Source organism: Choristoneura fumiferana, chromosome 27, assembly GCF_025370935.1.
Source record: "Choristoneura fumiferana chromosome 27, NRCan_CFum_1, whole genome shotgun sequence".
In the NCBI taxonomy this organism is placed as follows: domain Eukaryota; kingdom Metazoa; phylum Arthropoda; class Insecta; order Lepidoptera; family Tortricidae; genus Choristoneura; species Choristoneura fumiferana.
In genome coordinates, this window is record NC_133498.1 from 4,656,321 (window position 1) to 4,673,396 (window position 17,076).

Genomic DNA, 17,076 nt, shown 5'->3' on the forward strand with positions numbered 1-17,076 from the left:
GTTACTGGAAAACTTGGTTTTTGATATTTGTTACTTTGACATGAATTATATTTATTAACACTTTATCAAGATGTATATGCTTAAATTCTTTGCTCAAATTGTACGTTATATTTGGTTTGACGAATTTTTAAATGTGTCGGGTACCATTATCGTTACCTCCTTTTTTGTTACTTTTGAATGATAACGTATGGCTAGGAAATGGGAGTAACAAAAAGGATACCTAAGGCAGTGTGTAGACTATTAAATTTGAGAATGTCTTTTGTTTATTTATATGAGAGATCATCATCATCATTGTACATCTATTTCTCTTGTTAACTGTTAATTTCATGTTTTTATGTACAATATTAAAGACTTTACATACATACATCAAAAGTTAATATTTTTAAATGTTTTTTCTGCGATCTCTTCATAATAAGAAGGTATGAATAAATAATTTAACACAACATTTGTATCAACATTTTGATTTCACCCTGTATTATGTGATTTAAGTACAAAATTATTATTTTTTATTTAATATGAAGAAAAAACATTTTTTTGTTTCATTTATAATATAATTATAATATTGAAATCGACTAATGCACACTGTGCCTAAGAGTTCCTAGTTTGTTACCAATGTTCTATTATTGTTACTGTCCCGTAAAAAAATACGAAGTTTTTGATATTTTTATTTATATTTTGTTAAAATATCATATATTTTAAATATTTCAGACGAATCTTTACCAATTTAATTATGATAATTTCCAAATAATATTAATGCATCTTTAGAAATGTGCATTATATTGTAACTTTTCATGGTACGTTTGACCAAATGGTAACGTAAAGGAGTGATTATCTTCATTATTTTTGTAATTACCTTAAAAGAGTAAGAATTAGCATTTAAAACATCAACAATGTTATTATTGCTACCTTATTTCTTCAATAAAAACAACTAAATAACGTGTGTGGTTTTATTATACTTAATTGAATCTTAGTCACAAATAGGAATCATCGACTGCCTCGACTCAGTTGATTAAACTTTACAGCCTATTTTATAGTTACAATCTCTAAGAAATACATTATTTAGAATCTTTAAGAACTAGGTAATAATATGCAATTAAAATAATATACAAAATTATTAATTTCAAATTAGCCTATGCTGTCCGCAAAATGTACAAACTTTTTTAGAAATGCTCACATATGATTATTACTTATTGTTATAGGCTATAAAATTTTATGAAAAATAATTTCAGGCTCCTAATTTTGGTGCACCTTTTCAGGGGTCCATATCGGCTCGCTTAAATTGTTGGCAGCCATAATGTTATGTTTGTCATAATGTATTTTTGTCATAGAGTTTTAAAAAATAACCATTTAATATTTTCTGAAAAATTTGCGGTTAAAAAATTATGACACAAAAATTATGACAAATATTACATTATGACTTTCAGAAATTATCTGACTAGACACGCATGCCTTTTTTAGCCATATGGGTGCTTCGCGATTTAAACTCCCCTATGGCATTACTATTTCTCTTATTATTATTTGTGTGGTGACAACCCTAGCCATACTTAAGCCTAGACCCTACTAACAGAAGATACGATCTTATTCCCACTGCTTCTTTATGCACATGTCATAATTCGCTAACTGATATCTGCGCATGCGTAATTATCATCAAGCACTAATGACTGGAGATGGTAAAGGGCGGGCAATAAATAAGACAGATATAAGAGCATTTCTAAAAAAGTTTGTACATTTGTCGTTTGTCATAGTCCTCTGTCGATTTATTGCTTTCTTAAATCATGAGGCCACTGCATATTTTATTTGAACTATTAAACATAAAATTCGTTTCATTATCTTAACTAACAATTAACTGTCTTAAATACATAAGTATTTGATTATTTAAAAATCATATTTTTAAAATAATCGTCCAGTACAATTTGTATGAAAAGCTAAATGTCCCATTGTAAATTTCGAACCTTAAATATCGTTTTTTTTAATCAGTTTTAAGGTCTCGATTCAGTGGTCTATTTTATTACCTTCTTATAGTCTCAAGCAATCATTTTCTACATGTTTTTCATATGATTGTCTAAGAAATATATTTAAAAATTAAAAATTAAAGTTTGTCCTACAAAAAGTTCCTATTTTGATTCCAGTTTTTGTTACCGCATTTTCGTCCTTAAAAGGTATTTCTACAAAATTTAGTAGATTCTTCATAGGAAGCTGACAACACTAGCATCATTTTGCCATCTTTAAACAATAACCGTCACATTTCAAAAATCGAACTGCTGGTTGAAACAAGTGCGTGGTTGGTCATAACTGAAATAAAAGTCCACTTTTGTTACTGGAAAACTTGGGTAAGTTTTGATTTTTTATTACTTTGACATGAATTATATTTATTAACACTTTATCAAGATTTGTATGCTTAAATTCTTTGCTCAAATTGTACGTTATATTTGCTTTGACGAATTTTTAAATGTGTCGGGGTACCATATCGTTACTTCCTTTTTTGTTACTTTTGAATGGTAACGTATGGCTAGGAAATGGAGTAACAAAAAAGGATCCCTAAGGCAGTGTGTAGACTATTAAATTTGAGAATGTCTTTTGTTTATTTATATGAGAGATCATCATCATCATTGTACATCTATTTCTGTTGTTAACTGTTAATTTCATGTTTTTATGTACAATATTAAAGACTTTACATACATACGTCAAAAGTTAATATTTTTAAATGTTTTTCTGCGATCTCTTTATAATAAGAAGGTATGAAAAAATAATATAACACAACATTTTGTATCAAGATTTTGATTTCACCCTGTATTATATGATTTAATTACAAAATAATTATTTTTATTTAATATGAAGAAAAACTATTTTGTGTGTTTATTTATAATATAATTATAATATTAAAATCGACTAATGCATACTGTGCCTTAGAGTTCCTAATTTGTTACCAATGTTCCTATTATTGTTACTGTCCCGTAAAAAAATACGAAGATTTTGATATTTTTTGTTTATATTTTGTTAAAATATCATATATTTTAAATATTTCAGATGAATATTTACCAATTTAATAATGATAATTTCCAAATAATATTAATGGAACTTTAGAAATGTGCATTATATTGTAACTTTTCAGGGTACGTTTGACCAAATGGTAACGTAAAGGAGTAATTATCTTCATTATTTTTGTAATGACCTTAAAAGAGTAAGAATTAGCATTAAAACGTCAACAATGTTATAAGTGCTACGTTATTTCTTCAATAAAAGCAACTAAATAATGTGTGTGGTTTTTATTATACTTAATTGAATCTTAGTCACAAAATAGGAATTATCGACTGCCTCGACTCAGTTGATTAAACTTTACAGCTTATTTTATTGTTACAATCTCTAAGAAATATATTATTTAGAATCTTTAAGAAGTAGGTAATAATGCATTTAAAATAATATACAAAATTATTAATTTCAAATTAGCCTATGCTTTCCGCAAAATGTACAAACTTTTTTAGAAATGCTCATAATAACCATTTAAGCAGTCATAGAGGCGTACAGGAACTGTGTTGATGGCAACACAAATTTACCAGTTGCGATAACGTGCCGATAGAAAAAGAAACTTTCCGGACCCTGTCAAATAATGAAACGATCATACTTATTATTTTTCAATATGAAATGAATCATAAAATTGGATTCGAGCAATTATCAAAATTTGTCAGTGAGGCTAAAACATGCTGATAGGACAAAAGCTCTTTGAATCCGGACATATCTTAGAAGTTGAATGAAGAGTAAATAGACCAGGAAACGAAACGAAATAATGATATATAATAGTTTATCACTGGAACTATTATATTTCATTATTTTTAGAAATAGGGAGAGAAAAATTTGCTTACACATATTCGACGTAACAGGCATCAGTTACTAGAAACAAATTTTACCATGAACAGGCGTGCGCTGTATACATACTCGTACCTCACCCCTCGTGAAAAATGGCAGGAAGAATGCAACACAAGCCGCAAAAATAAACTAAAGGTAACTGTCGTAATAAGTACTTTGTACTAATTAAGGTAGTATTAAGATAGAAAAGCAAATAAGCATTTTACAATGTTTAAGCAATAGGAAAACATATTTCATGCCAAATAATACCTATTGGGAGGGTGCGAAGTACTAGGTGGGGGAATGAAATCTATCGCAGCGCTCATAGTGGCCAAAAGAAGAAATAATCTAGGCTCTGTCATCTGTCATACTCATATGAATCTGTCATTAACAAAGCAATTTTTATAGACTTTAACTACCTAATTTTAGTAATAGATGTTTGTGTTATGATGCGAGCTTGAATTATTGAACACTGTCCCTGTTTTGTTCTTAATTCCTCTACATCTCGGACATGTCCAGCAACAATTTTCCTTATGAAACGGTTTGTGGTTGAAATTTTATATTGAGTGATACTCACAAAACCAGTCTTCAAAATGATACTCATTTTAATCTGAAAACGATATTTAATTTATTACTAGCGATATACCTATGAACAATTATATAATTTTACTTTTATTCAAAGAAACCAATAAGATAACTTTATCTTATCGTTTTACAGTAAAAGTACAACTAAACATGAAGTAAACAAACCCTGAATAACGAAAATAGAACACACTTTTTGAATAAATTTTACTTACCTCATTTAATTTCAATGACTTAAAATGAATTCGCAACCTTTTTTCCACCCAACTCACGGTATTACAGTATTTTTTTATTATAAATTAATACGTTATAGGTTTGATTTTTGTCACAATGTCACAATGAAATTTTAAAACGTCAGAACATCAGAGCCAAAAAAGTTACGGATGCTAGGTGGCGCTGATGTCGTGCACAGAGCCAATATATTAATGAATTAGAAATATTATCACCATATCATCAACGCAAAAGTTTGTAAGTCTATTTGTTTGTTTATTCACCCAGTGACGCGACTGCAACTGGAATACCTTTAGCGTGTAACCGCTCTCCACTCTTCGCTCTATTTCGCGGCTAAGTCATATGTCAAAAAGTTATTCAAAACTGTATCCATTGAACGTTCCATACATCGACTGTTCGGAGGCTTACAATTCGCCCTATCACCAAGGTGATCACACAATGCTGATCATATGAGCGATAGGTTCGAGGCTATAGTTTTTTATTTCCTACTGGAAATGAGACGCGAATGTACGGTGCCATATTGTTGTAGCAAAGTACCTTAGTACAGTCAACGTTCTAGTCACAGAATAGGGCCCGTTTTACCCGACTGCGAAGAAGGAGGGTTATGTGTTTGACGCGTATGTATGTATGTATGTCTATTCCTATGTCCTCTAGTAACTACTCAACGGCTAAATCGATTTTGATAAATGATACGTCATTGGATTCGTCTTAATCGGGTACATGAAATTATTAAAAAATCAAAATGGCGGCTTTTTGGCGCCAAATTGTAAGTTTTCAAATGTTTTTTATTCAAACCTATCGAGTGGGGTATCAAATGAAAGCTGATAATTAGTCCATTCAAAATATAGGTTATAATCGTTTTATTATATCATTTTTATAGAAAAGAGTGAAATAAAACAATAAATTTAAAAATCAAAAAACCCGACTGCCTTAAAAAATACTAAAAAGAAGAAAACAAGTCTAAAGGGCTAGAACTTTGTTAAGTAGCTAACTTAAAGTTCAACAGTCGGGACCCATTTAAATCGTGTCGCTCAAAAATTCTTACCTAATGGGTCCCGACTGGTTGAACTTTAAGTTAGCTACTTAACAAAGTTCTAGCCCACTAGACTTGTTTTGTTTTTAGTATTTTTTAAGGCAGTCGGGTTTTTTTTTTACCACGCTGACAGTTGCGACCACTACTTTAATAGAGAGCCATTTTGAAAATATGTGTACCTACAGTGCTTTCATTCTAGCATGGTGCGTGACACTTGATGCACGTTTCGTTTTATTATAAAAAAATGGCTGCGGTCTAAATATATGGAAGTATATTTCAGTTGTGTCCTGAATATGACTGGCGCAATGTGTTTTTCATGAACCAATAGAAACGCTTCATTTACATCGCCTCGCTCCGCTCAGCTGTTTCCACCAGAGCGGTGCTGTGCGAGGATAGGTAAATGAAGAGTTTCTATTAGTTCATAACATAATTATCTCAACATAATTATCCGCGCACATGCACATCTCTGTGGAAACGCAGCTTTAAAGTCGGTTAAAAAGAACTGTCAATGTTAACCAAACAGCAATTTAGCATAAATAGTTCTCATCATCTATACAAACGGCGCACGCGCTGCTAAATCAGGTCAAACGCAAGGCTGTGACACTATAGTGGAGGACGTGTGATGATCTACTGATGATAGCAGTTATAAGTACTAATAAGTAGGTGTAGTTAACAGATGTAGAATTATGTAGTTTAACAAGATTTTTTTTAATTGAAAAGATTTTCATCCGTATAGGATTTGAACCTGCGCTATAGCTTTACCAACTGGATATCATACCATCGACGTATTATAAAATAAATGAATGTATCATTTTTTTGGTCAAATTTTAAACCTAACATTGCTAAAAGTGGCTCCGAAACGGTAACGTTTCGTGTGCTCTGCCTACCCCATTCTTTCTTTATTTCTTTCTTTCTTCAGTAAACTTCGGTTAGCTAGTTGAGAAAACAAGATAAACATGAAGTTTTCCGGCAAAATACGATGACAAAACATTTCCGAACTGGAATGTAGGGGGTGTAAGTTATTAAGAGTCCCCTGTACGCTCAGTCCCCATACAACCGTAGCTTCGTTCTAATTTACAAACGCAACTTCGCAACTATAATGGGAGCAGCCATTACGATGCTATAATTAGGTTAAGTTAAAATAAAATGTAACGGGAAAAACAATAACGAATATCCATTTCTCATACAAAACTTAAAATTAATGTGATTTTATTATGTTACATTGAATATGAACGAAAACTAATCATAAACATCAAAATAGCTGCTCCCATTATAGTCGCATGGTTTTATTTTGTTTCAGTGTGTTACAATACAATACAAATATTCTTTATTGCACACCATAAAGCAGTAAAAATACTTATAATATAAACACTGTGTGTTGTTTGTAAATTAAACGAAACTACTTTTGTATGAAACTGCGATCAGCGGCGAGCGTACTGGCTCCTCTTAAATCTACTATATAAAATTTTCGTATCACAATGTTTGTGACCAAACTCCTCCTAAACGGTTTGACCAATCGGTTATGATTTTTTTTTTGTGTATATTCGGTAGGTCTGAGAATAGGACCTAAACTATTTTTCATACTTTTTTTTTATTCGACTGGATGGCAAACGAGCAAGTGGGTCTCCTGATGGTAAGAGATCACCACTGCCCATAGACACTCGCAACACCAGGGGGATTGCAGATGCGTTGCCAACCTAGAGGCCTAAGATGGGATACCTCAAGTGCCAGTAATTTCACCGGCTGTCTTACTCTCCACGCCGAAACACAACAGTGCAAGCACTGCTGCTTCACGGCAGGATTAGCGAGCAAGATGGTGGTAGCAATCCGGGCGGACCTTGCACAAGGTCCTACCACCTGTAAAAATACTTCTCCGCGGACGGAGTCGCGGGCAATAGCTAGTAACATTGTAAATCTGTTTAAAAGGAATATACCTCATTTGAGTTTCTTGCCGGATTCTTCTCAACAGAGATTTTTCCGAACCGCTGGATGATTTTTATTGACATTCATACTTCATTCATAGGTACCTAGTGTTACAGACTAAATTGGCTGAAGATATTTTAGCTTTGACTTTGACTTCTTCCAGATTGGACCCCTCCTTCCGTGGAAAGGGTCTTTGTGAGCTGATGACAAAGCCCATCGAGGCTTTCGACCTTCGACGGGACTTCGTCGAAGACAAGGATTACGACTTCTATGAGGTCGACAGGAACAGCCTGGAGCCTAACTGCCCGGAGTCTCTGAGAGGACCAGGTAACTACGACCGGATAACTAAGCTGCTAGTGACCCTGACTACGTAGCTTGAGGTTCCGAGTTCGATCACCGGTTGGGCAAATATTTGTACAAAAACACGCATATGTTCTCGAGTCTTGGGTGTTTAATATGCAAGAATACATCTATCTATTTAACTATGATTATCCGTTGTCTAGTACCTATGGTTGTTTGTATGTGTTGTAGTATGTATGGTTGATTGGTGTCAAGTGTCACGGTAGGTATATTTATTTAAAATAAGTTTTTGGTAGTAATTTCATTTTTAATACAAGCTTTTTTTTGTTGACTGTACTTGTATTGTCACCCAAGCTACAATTGCATACCAAATTTCATTAACCGTTGAAGAGTTCCGTCCTGTGGAGACGATCCTGGCTGGACTACCAGGATGTTATTACCAGATTATTATATTCTCACGCAATTTACATAAGTATACCAAATTTCAAGTCAATCCAACTACTGGAAGTTGGTCGAATGTAACTTGCAAGATTTGATTACAGACAGACAACGGGACAGGTGAAACTAAATAAAAGCTTGTAAAAAAAAAGAAAATTAAACCTTGAGATACTTGTACAAAGGGGACCTTATCCCTTTAAGGGATCTTTACCAGTCGGCCTTTTAGTGGATGAAAGGAGCAATCAGGACCGACAAAGAGTGAGTTTAGAAGCCAAAAACAGCGGAAGCTACAATACAAGAGGGTTCTTCAACTTTTCTAGGTTGCTTAAGTCAGGTTATTGTTTAAGCATTTATATTTCTAATATTCACACTTAACATCCTATTCTAGGGCACCTCCACTCTGGTTACCTGTCATCCAAACCTTCTCCAGCCAACTGGGTCCCGGGACAAGACAAATGGGCATCAGGCTCCGACAAATGGGACAGGGTAGACTTCCAGGGCTACAGGCACGACGGGTTCGAAAGGGACAGGAACTATAACAGAAGAGTCGAGGATCAGTTCTACGTCCCGTACCAGATAGGTGAGTTTTGATACTGTTACTGTGAAAATTTCTACGAATAAATAAACCAAAACGACTTATGATTCAAATACGAATCATTTTCGAAGTTGCAAACAAAGCAGCAGGGCTACTACGAAACTCGAAACTCGAAGTTTGTATCGTACCGTCCCTCTCGGTCTCGTATTAAATAGTATAAGTGTCAGAGGGACAGCATGACACGAACTTCGAGTTTCGAGTTTCGTAGTAGCCCTGCAGGGATTGGTTTGCGCGCGTGATCCAATGTCAGATGACGCGCAGAACATGGTTTTTAATCCCCGCCTACTAGAACAAGCAAGGGCACAATTCCTAACTTATTAGTTCTTCGTAGGAAAATTCACAAAATTATATCTTAGTCTTCTAGTCACTAAAAACAATTGTGCCAAATTTCATGACTCTAAATCCAGAGTTTAAGATTTCGAGACCGACACCGTGGGAATATCAGGATAAAAAACTATGTGTTATTACAGATGTTCAGCTATCTTCATACCAAATTTCAACGATATTCAGTAGTATTTGCGTGAAAGAGTAACAAACTTACATACTTACTATACTTAAAGGTTGACCAGAATTATAAAAACCTCGCCATATTGCGGAAAACCATTATAACTTATTTCTAGCACTGGTAACACTAAATTCAAAGGTCATCTGTCTATTGCTGTCAAAGTGTAACGTTGTTTGCGCGTGGTATTTTAAAGTGTTATTTTGTGTTTTTGTGTGTTAAAATGCCGTATATTATCCATTGCCTTGGAAGGAAAATACTTACCTAATTCACAATGTAAATAGTCCGAGGGATTAGACAATATTACTTTAAATAATATCACCGACACCGTTGTCAATGTGACTGGTACGTATCGTATAGTAAGTGTAAAGAATGTTGCAATATAACGTAGAAGTGCTGCCCTCACGTCAGGTTTTTTATATTAATGGTCAGCCTTTGCTTACACACATCTATATTACAAATATATTACAAATAGTTTATAATTGATGTATTTATTTCTTTACGAAGAGATATACATAATGTAATATATTATTATTGTTATTATTTTGTTTTTCAACTAAATTTTTGACACTAACCAAAGCTCAAAAGCGGCGATCGATTGCTCTCTCAGAATGATGACGCTTCTATGTAACTAGCCCTAACACAGGCCTTGGTCTTTTTGGGCTGTTACTGCACACTTGTCTCTAAACGCTTATCTGGATCAGTATCACAATAAGTCTTAATATTAGTGAAATACTAACTGTATCAATGTTGTTGAATGAATAAATAAATAAATAAATATATAGTTCAATATAAAAACTTTTGCGTTTATAATATTAGTTGGATTAATGGGTCGTACGAGTAGGTATGATTGCGCTACTGTTAATCCCTTTTTTCTTCCAAAGGCATAGGCCGCAGCAACGACGACCTAGAATCATGGGGTCAATATGGAGGAGTCTATGGCGGCTTCGACTCCTACTATAAAAACCGGAACGACTACCACAAATCCATCAACCACTGGAGACTCTCAGAACCCTTCGAGCCTAGAGTTAACATGGGCTCTAAGACAGAATTCAACTACAATGATCTTCGAAGGGATGGTGATGATGAGATCCATCCTTACTCCTATGGTTCCTGGAAAAGGGGGAGATGGAACAGCTCAGGGACCGCGAATGGACTGGATTACGGGGAATCCAATTTCTATAAGCCTCTGAAACCTTTTTATGGACCTCCGGATATTAAGAAAGGTAGGTACTGCAATGTTAACTCATTGCAGGGATTATGTTTGTTAGGCCCTGTCCACACTGCGAATTTTTTCCGCGCGGTTTTTTTCTCGCAATTCTGTAACACATTGAATCTTATACGAGTATCCGCCCTGGCGGAAAAAAAATCGCAAAGAAATTGTAGGTATGTAAAGCACGGAATATAATTCGCGGGAATAAAATCGCGCGGAATAAATTCGCAGTGCGGACAGGGCCTTACTGGCAGCCTAATTCTAAATTATAATGTGTTCAAATTTAGAAGCGGATCGGATCCTTGCATTGAGTCTAGAAGAGTAAGGCCCTGTTCGCACAGCGAATTTTGCAGTTCGCACAGTGAATAGTCAATGAGAATTTTATGTCATCTTTAATTCATTTGCGTTCAAGTTTATTCGAGAAAAGTATGGTACGGCTGTGCCTTTGTTTTGCTCGACTTGGCGGGAGCACTTCCGTGCCCCCAGATTTATTGTTTATGGAAACATGCAGAGCACTTTGTTAAAGTTGAAATTTCATTTTTTAAATAATGCATTAGTCAAAACAGATTTCACTAATAGCTTATCATAACGTGACAATTGCAACTTGCTCAACCACTGCTGATTGATACTTTGTTTGACGATTTAGAAATAACTAGTATAACCAAACAGATTTGTCTAGTTCCAGGTGAAGAGTGTACATCAGAGCGGCGTCCTGGAATGTCCCTCAGCACTGGTTCCATCAGGAGGTCGCTCCATGCACGGAACGTTCTCGAATGCGAAGCGGCTTGCTTTGAGGAAAGGGAATTCAAATGCGTCTCTTATAGTTACCGGTACGTTATTGTAATAGGTATGATTTGATGACGACCAGATGGCCTAGTGGTTAGAGAACCTGACTACGAAGCTTGAGGTCCCGGGTTCGATTCCCGTGTCGGGGCAGATATTTGTATGAAAAATACGAATGTTTGTTCTCGGGTCTTGGGTGTTTACTATGTATTTAAGTATGTATCTATCTATATAATTATATTTATCCGTTGCTTAGTACCCATAACACAAGCTTTGCTAAGCTTACTTTGGGACTAGGTCAATTGGTGTGAATTGTCCCGTGATATTTATTTATGATTTATTTAGTCTAGTTTATATATTATGTAAAAGATTACAGCTTAAAATTACAGTTAAACACCAATGGACTGTAAAATTCAAATTACACACAAAAATACATAAAACAAAGGCACAAAAAACTAATTTACCACTGCATGGTAATTCGCGGCTTTACCACGTTGAATAGCTAAGAACAGCCTTTGCACCAGAAATGACTCGGAGCGAGGGTCCCCTTTTTGTCTGAGCCGACTGCCCAAATCCCGCACAAAACGCTTTACATCCGCTCCCCAGCAGCCCGCCGTTTCCACCGCCAAGGGGACGAATATATATTATTATCTCGAGCATAGTTATAAGTAAACCAGTAATAATATATGGATCTTTGTTGTCTGAATAAATAAATAAATGAAAGGAGCATACTTCTCCCGCTTCACTGCCGCCTGAGATTCGGCCGCCGCTCCCGCCACGTATAGTGCGACTGAGATGGGTGTCGGCGAAAGTGCTTACGTAGTGTCCGACACCAAACACTGCCCCCCTCCCACGGCACCAACGTCAGGCCATCGGGCCGTTTGCCGTCCGTGCGGCTAAGGCCCGGTGGCTCAAGCACGGATGGAACGCCAGCCGATCTGAGGGCTATCTGGACGATATCGTTGAGAGCATGGTGACGCGGGTGCCTACCAGCACATCGACGGCAACTCAACGCATGATGACCGTCAGCCCCCACCATATTACCGCCCTCCTCTTTGGGTGCATGCGACAAACGTGACCCACCCAGTCCCATTTCAAAATCACAAAAAAATCTACCGCCGGTTGAGGCCGAGTGGAGACCGCGGATCGACAAACGCAGCATAAGACTCCCACCAACGAGATGGACGGATGGCTCACGGCACGGATGCAGGCCGTTTCCAGCCTATTTGACTAGCGCCCTATGTCCAACAGTAGACGTCCAACGGTTGACAATGAAGATGATTTTATTAGTGTTATCTTTTCAGGTATTCTAATTCCCACGGCTCCGACAACTGCTTTCTCAGCGAGCGTCCTTACCGAGGCTTGGAGCTGTCTGCCGACACGGGATCTGATGTGTACGCCATGCCTCAGGACTGTGCTGTTTCCCATAAACCCTGGGTTGAAAGCGGTAAGCAATGATCTATTATATGTAAGGATACGGAAATCAGATTTTCATGTACATTTTGGCTAAAGACGTATGATTCTTATTTTTTTACAAGCTTTTATTTTAGTTTCACCTGTCCCTTTGTCTGTCTGTCTGTCTGCAATCAAATCTTGCAAGTTAAATTCGATCAACTTCCAGAAGTTGGATTGACTTGAAATCTGGTATACTACGTTAGGCATGTACAATGTAGTATAATCTTAGTCAGCAAACTTCGGATCGGCTTTGACCCGGTTAAAAATTACAATGTGGCTTATTTCAATCATAATACTTTACTTTACTTAAATTCAATTGTTTTTTATACCATTGTGATTACTACGCATATTTTTTTACCTTTTAATGCTTTCACTGTTAAGCTTAGATAATAATTTTTAATTTAATTTAATTTTATTTTATATTATGCTAGCTCTCTTAGGCCTGCGACACAGAGTTTTCTACTAACCCTTTACAGGCAAACGTGTTACATAGAATTTAGTAAAATATTGTATCTATTATTATTTTGTACTGAAAATATTGAATAAATTATCTTATCTTATCTTATCTTATACTTATGTAAATTGCGTGACAATACAATAATCTGGTAGTGAAATCCTGGTGGTCCGGCCAGGATCGTCTTCACTGGACGGAACTCTTCAACAAATAATGGCATCGACTTGAAATTTAGTACGCAAATTTAGTTTGAGTGACAATATAAGTACAGTCAGCAAAAAAAGCTTGTATCAAAAATTTTTTTTTACCAAAAACTTATTTATTACTTACGACGTTCAGAAGGAGGGGAAGAGCGTCTTCAACAATAACTTCAGCATGCGAAAGTATGTCACCTCTTCATGCTGCAACTGCTGTTGTTTAAATGAAATTTGATTTGAAGATACTTAGTTCAGGAAATAATGCAACAAAAATAATTTGACCCAAAAACGTCTATGTCCTCAGAATGCTTCTGGCACGTGCGTTCAGGAATGGTAGTGTCCGAGTCCGTGGCGAGGGCGGCTTTGACCGTGGCAGGTCTGGGTGCTTGCGAGGCTGAGTGCATCAGGGCCCAGGGGTTCTTCTGCAGAGTCTTCAGCTTTAGGTAAGGACAGGTCCCCTTGCTATGTTTAAGGCTGTATATTGTTAAGCTTATGGATTGATGTCGCTGGCCGTGCTCCGGCACCCACCAAGTAACTGTACGAGCCCTCCTTTGTGGGTGCATGCGACAGACGTGGGTCAGTCGGGTCAGTCGCATTTTAGCTTAGCAGTCTTTGTCTCAACGTCGGTTATGCGTGTTTTGAGCGCGGCGTGGTGTTCCGGATTCTGTCCATCCGTTTCACACCTAATATGCTACGCTCCATCGCCCTTAAGTTTGGACTTTTGATTTTCAGTCAGGGACCATGTTTGTGCACCGTAGGTTAGGACGGGCAGGATACACATGTCGACAAGTTTTCGCTTAAGTGTTATTGGAAGGTTTCCCTTCATATGCTCTTTCATGGACCAGTAGCTCTTCCAGTTCCCAGGGTCTGGACACGTACGCAAAAGACTGGCCTGACATTGCGTCAGAACGGGAGTTGTGGAGGTCAAAAGGGGAGGCCTTTGCCCAGCAGTGGGACACTATACAGGCTACTTAAATAAAAAAGGCGATTGCCTCATTTAAATATTTAACCAATCAGAGACGAGATTCAGATGTCAAAGTTGTCAAACGGATCTAACGATACGTAGAAACCCTCATTGGAAAGGTGTAAGATCATCAATTCTCCGCAGGTTCTCAGCTCCAACAATAGGGGAGGACCTCCCTAACTGCATCCTCACAACGTCGCCCCCCACTTCTCTGTCTGCTGGCAGAGGTCTCCGCCCCTCCAGAGGGCACGAGCTGTACGCCAGGGGGAATTACGGAAGAGGGTGCGAGCCGGCCTTGTTTGATAGCGCTGTTGCTGGAGAGCCTAAGAAAGGTCAGTTTTGCCTGAAATATAATTTAAGCTGCGTTTCAACGCTCCGCTCAGCTGCTTCCACCAGAGCGTTGCTGTGCGAGGATTGGTAATTGAAGCGTTTCTATTGGTTCATGAAAAACACATTCCTCGCAACACATCCTCGCACATCTCTGGTGGGAACGCAGCTTTATTCACGTTGTTGTATCTTAAGCGCGTTTAGACGAATGTAATCTAGCGTCCCAAAAGTGTTGATCTTTGCGGGAATTTGGTTTACATCCACGGATTGTGTTTCGGTTACACGGTTTATATCCACGCACCAACACGCTCCTGAATCAGTAACGAGTAGTCTCCTGGCGTGAAATAATCTTAGTCTTAAATTAAATTATCGTACCTAATTTCCAGAATGTTACCTCCAATACGACAACGCTGCCAAGCTGATTGGTGCCGCGATACGAGGCCACGCGCGCGTTAGGGACGAACAGTCCTGTGGGACAGCCTGTACTGACGCCCCGTTCCGATGCCTAAGCTTCTCTTACAAGTAAGTCATAGCTTTAATTTCCAGAATGTTACGAATGTTACCTCCAATACAACGCAACCAAGTTCATTATTGCCGCGATACAAGGGCACGCGCGGCTTAGGTATGAACAGTCCTGTGGGACAGCCTGTACTGACGCCCCGTTCCGATGTCTAAGCTTCTCTTACAAGTAAGTCACCTATGTCATTTCCTGAATGTTACCTCCAATACGACAACGCAGCCAAGCTGATTGGTGCCGCGGTGCGAGGCCACGCGTGGGTGCAATGAAGAACGAACAGTCCTGTCCTGACAGCTGACAGCCTGTACTGACGCCCCGTTCAATGCCTAAGCTTCTCTTACAAGCAAGCCATCGAAATCCTGAATGTTACCTCCAATACGACAGCGCGGCCAAGCTGATTGGTGCCGCATTACGGGGCCATTTGAACCCTTAATACTGCAGCTTTACCTAGATGTTCTTCTACTGGACCACTGGATTTTTTTGAACCTAAGATTATTTCTAGATATAGTGCGATAAGGGAACGCTGTAGTGTAAATGAAGAAGGTATAGTCACACGGATTGAGAAAGGGATGCTGGGATGGTTTGGGCATGTTGAGAGAATCAATGAAAATAGATTGACGAGGCAGATCTATAAGGCGAGCGTGAATGGGAATGTTGGAAGAGGAAGGTCTAGACGAACTTACCTCGATCAAATCGAGAACGGTCTGAAGAAAGGTCGGGTCCGGAGTACTCTAAACCGACGTGCATGCATGAAAAGATTGATGAATGTAGAGGAAGCGAGAGTTGTATGCCAGAATTGTAGCAAGTGGAAGGATGTAGTTTCTGCCTACCCCTTTGGGAAAGAGGCGTGATTTTATGTATGTATGTAAAATATGTAAGATTATTTCTATTTAATTTACACCTTTGCATTGAGTATTCTCCCAGAATTCGTACAATACATAGTTTGTATTCCAGTATATATTTTCCAACTTTTGTATTCCAGTAACAACGCTCCACCAGGAGTTGACAACTGTTTGCTCTCGGAGATCCGTCTCTTTGACCTCCAGAAAGGTGTGGACTACGAGCATTCTACAGACGACTGGCTCTTCGCCTTCGACCTGTTCAATGGACAGTGCTGGCGGAAAGTCCACAGGAAGCATTATGAGTAAGTTCTTCTAAATTGGACACTCTTGATAGAGGGGTCGTGGTCATGGCATTGGCGTGCATAGGGTCGATCTCAGGGTAGGCAGTTGGTAGTTTGCGCCGCAACAGCGCGCCAGCCTTTCGGAACGTTCTGTCCTTTTCCCAAAACATCCGTTCCCTAAACATTCGTTCCCGTCACTACCTTTTCCTAAATAATCCGTTTCCCGATATAAGTGTTTCCCAAAATGTGCTTCTCCCAAAAGATAAGTTTGACTTGATATACGTTCCCAAAAAAACCTAATCCCGAAATGACCGTTCCCGTCACTACCTTTTCCTAAATAATCATTTCTCAAAATGTGCTTCTCCCAAAAGATACGTTTGTCTTGATATCCGTTTCCCAAAACACCCGCTTGTTAATACGTAGATATTGTGAAACCTCTTTACATTACGGAAAATGAGAAACAGATCTTTTGGCATACGGATGCTACGAGAATCGGGTCTTTTGGTATACGGATGCTATGGTCTTTTGGCATACGGTCGATTTAGGAAACCGTTATTCTGGAACGGGTGTTTTGGGAAAGGGTATTTTGGGAAAAG

At 37.7% G+C, this 17,076-nt stretch overlaps 1 protein-coding gene across 1 annotated transcript in view; it reads left to right on the forward strand.

Moving 5' to 3' along the window:
- LOC141443276 (uncharacterized) overlaps positions 1–17,076 on the forward strand; it is a 57,178-nt gene that overhangs the window by 28,718 nt on the left and 11,384 nt on the right. The window contains exons 5-13 of the mRNA XM_074108485.1: positions 7,776–7,939; positions 8,739–8,930; positions 10,332–10,673; positions 11,340–11,490; positions 12,748–12,890; positions 13,854–13,992; positions 14,658–14,845; positions 15,227–15,362; positions 16,340–16,501. Of these exons, the coding sequence (XP_073964586.1) occupies positions 7,776–7,939; positions 8,739–8,930; positions 10,332–10,673; positions 11,340–11,490; positions 12,748–12,890; positions 13,854–13,992; positions 14,658–14,845; positions 15,227–15,362; positions 16,340–16,501 (1,617 nt within the window). The remainder of the gene's footprint in view (positions 1–7,775; positions 7,940–8,738; positions 8,931–10,331; positions 10,674–11,339; positions 11,491–12,747; positions 12,891–13,853; positions 13,993–14,657; positions 14,846–15,226; positions 15,363–16,339; positions 16,502–17,076) is intronic.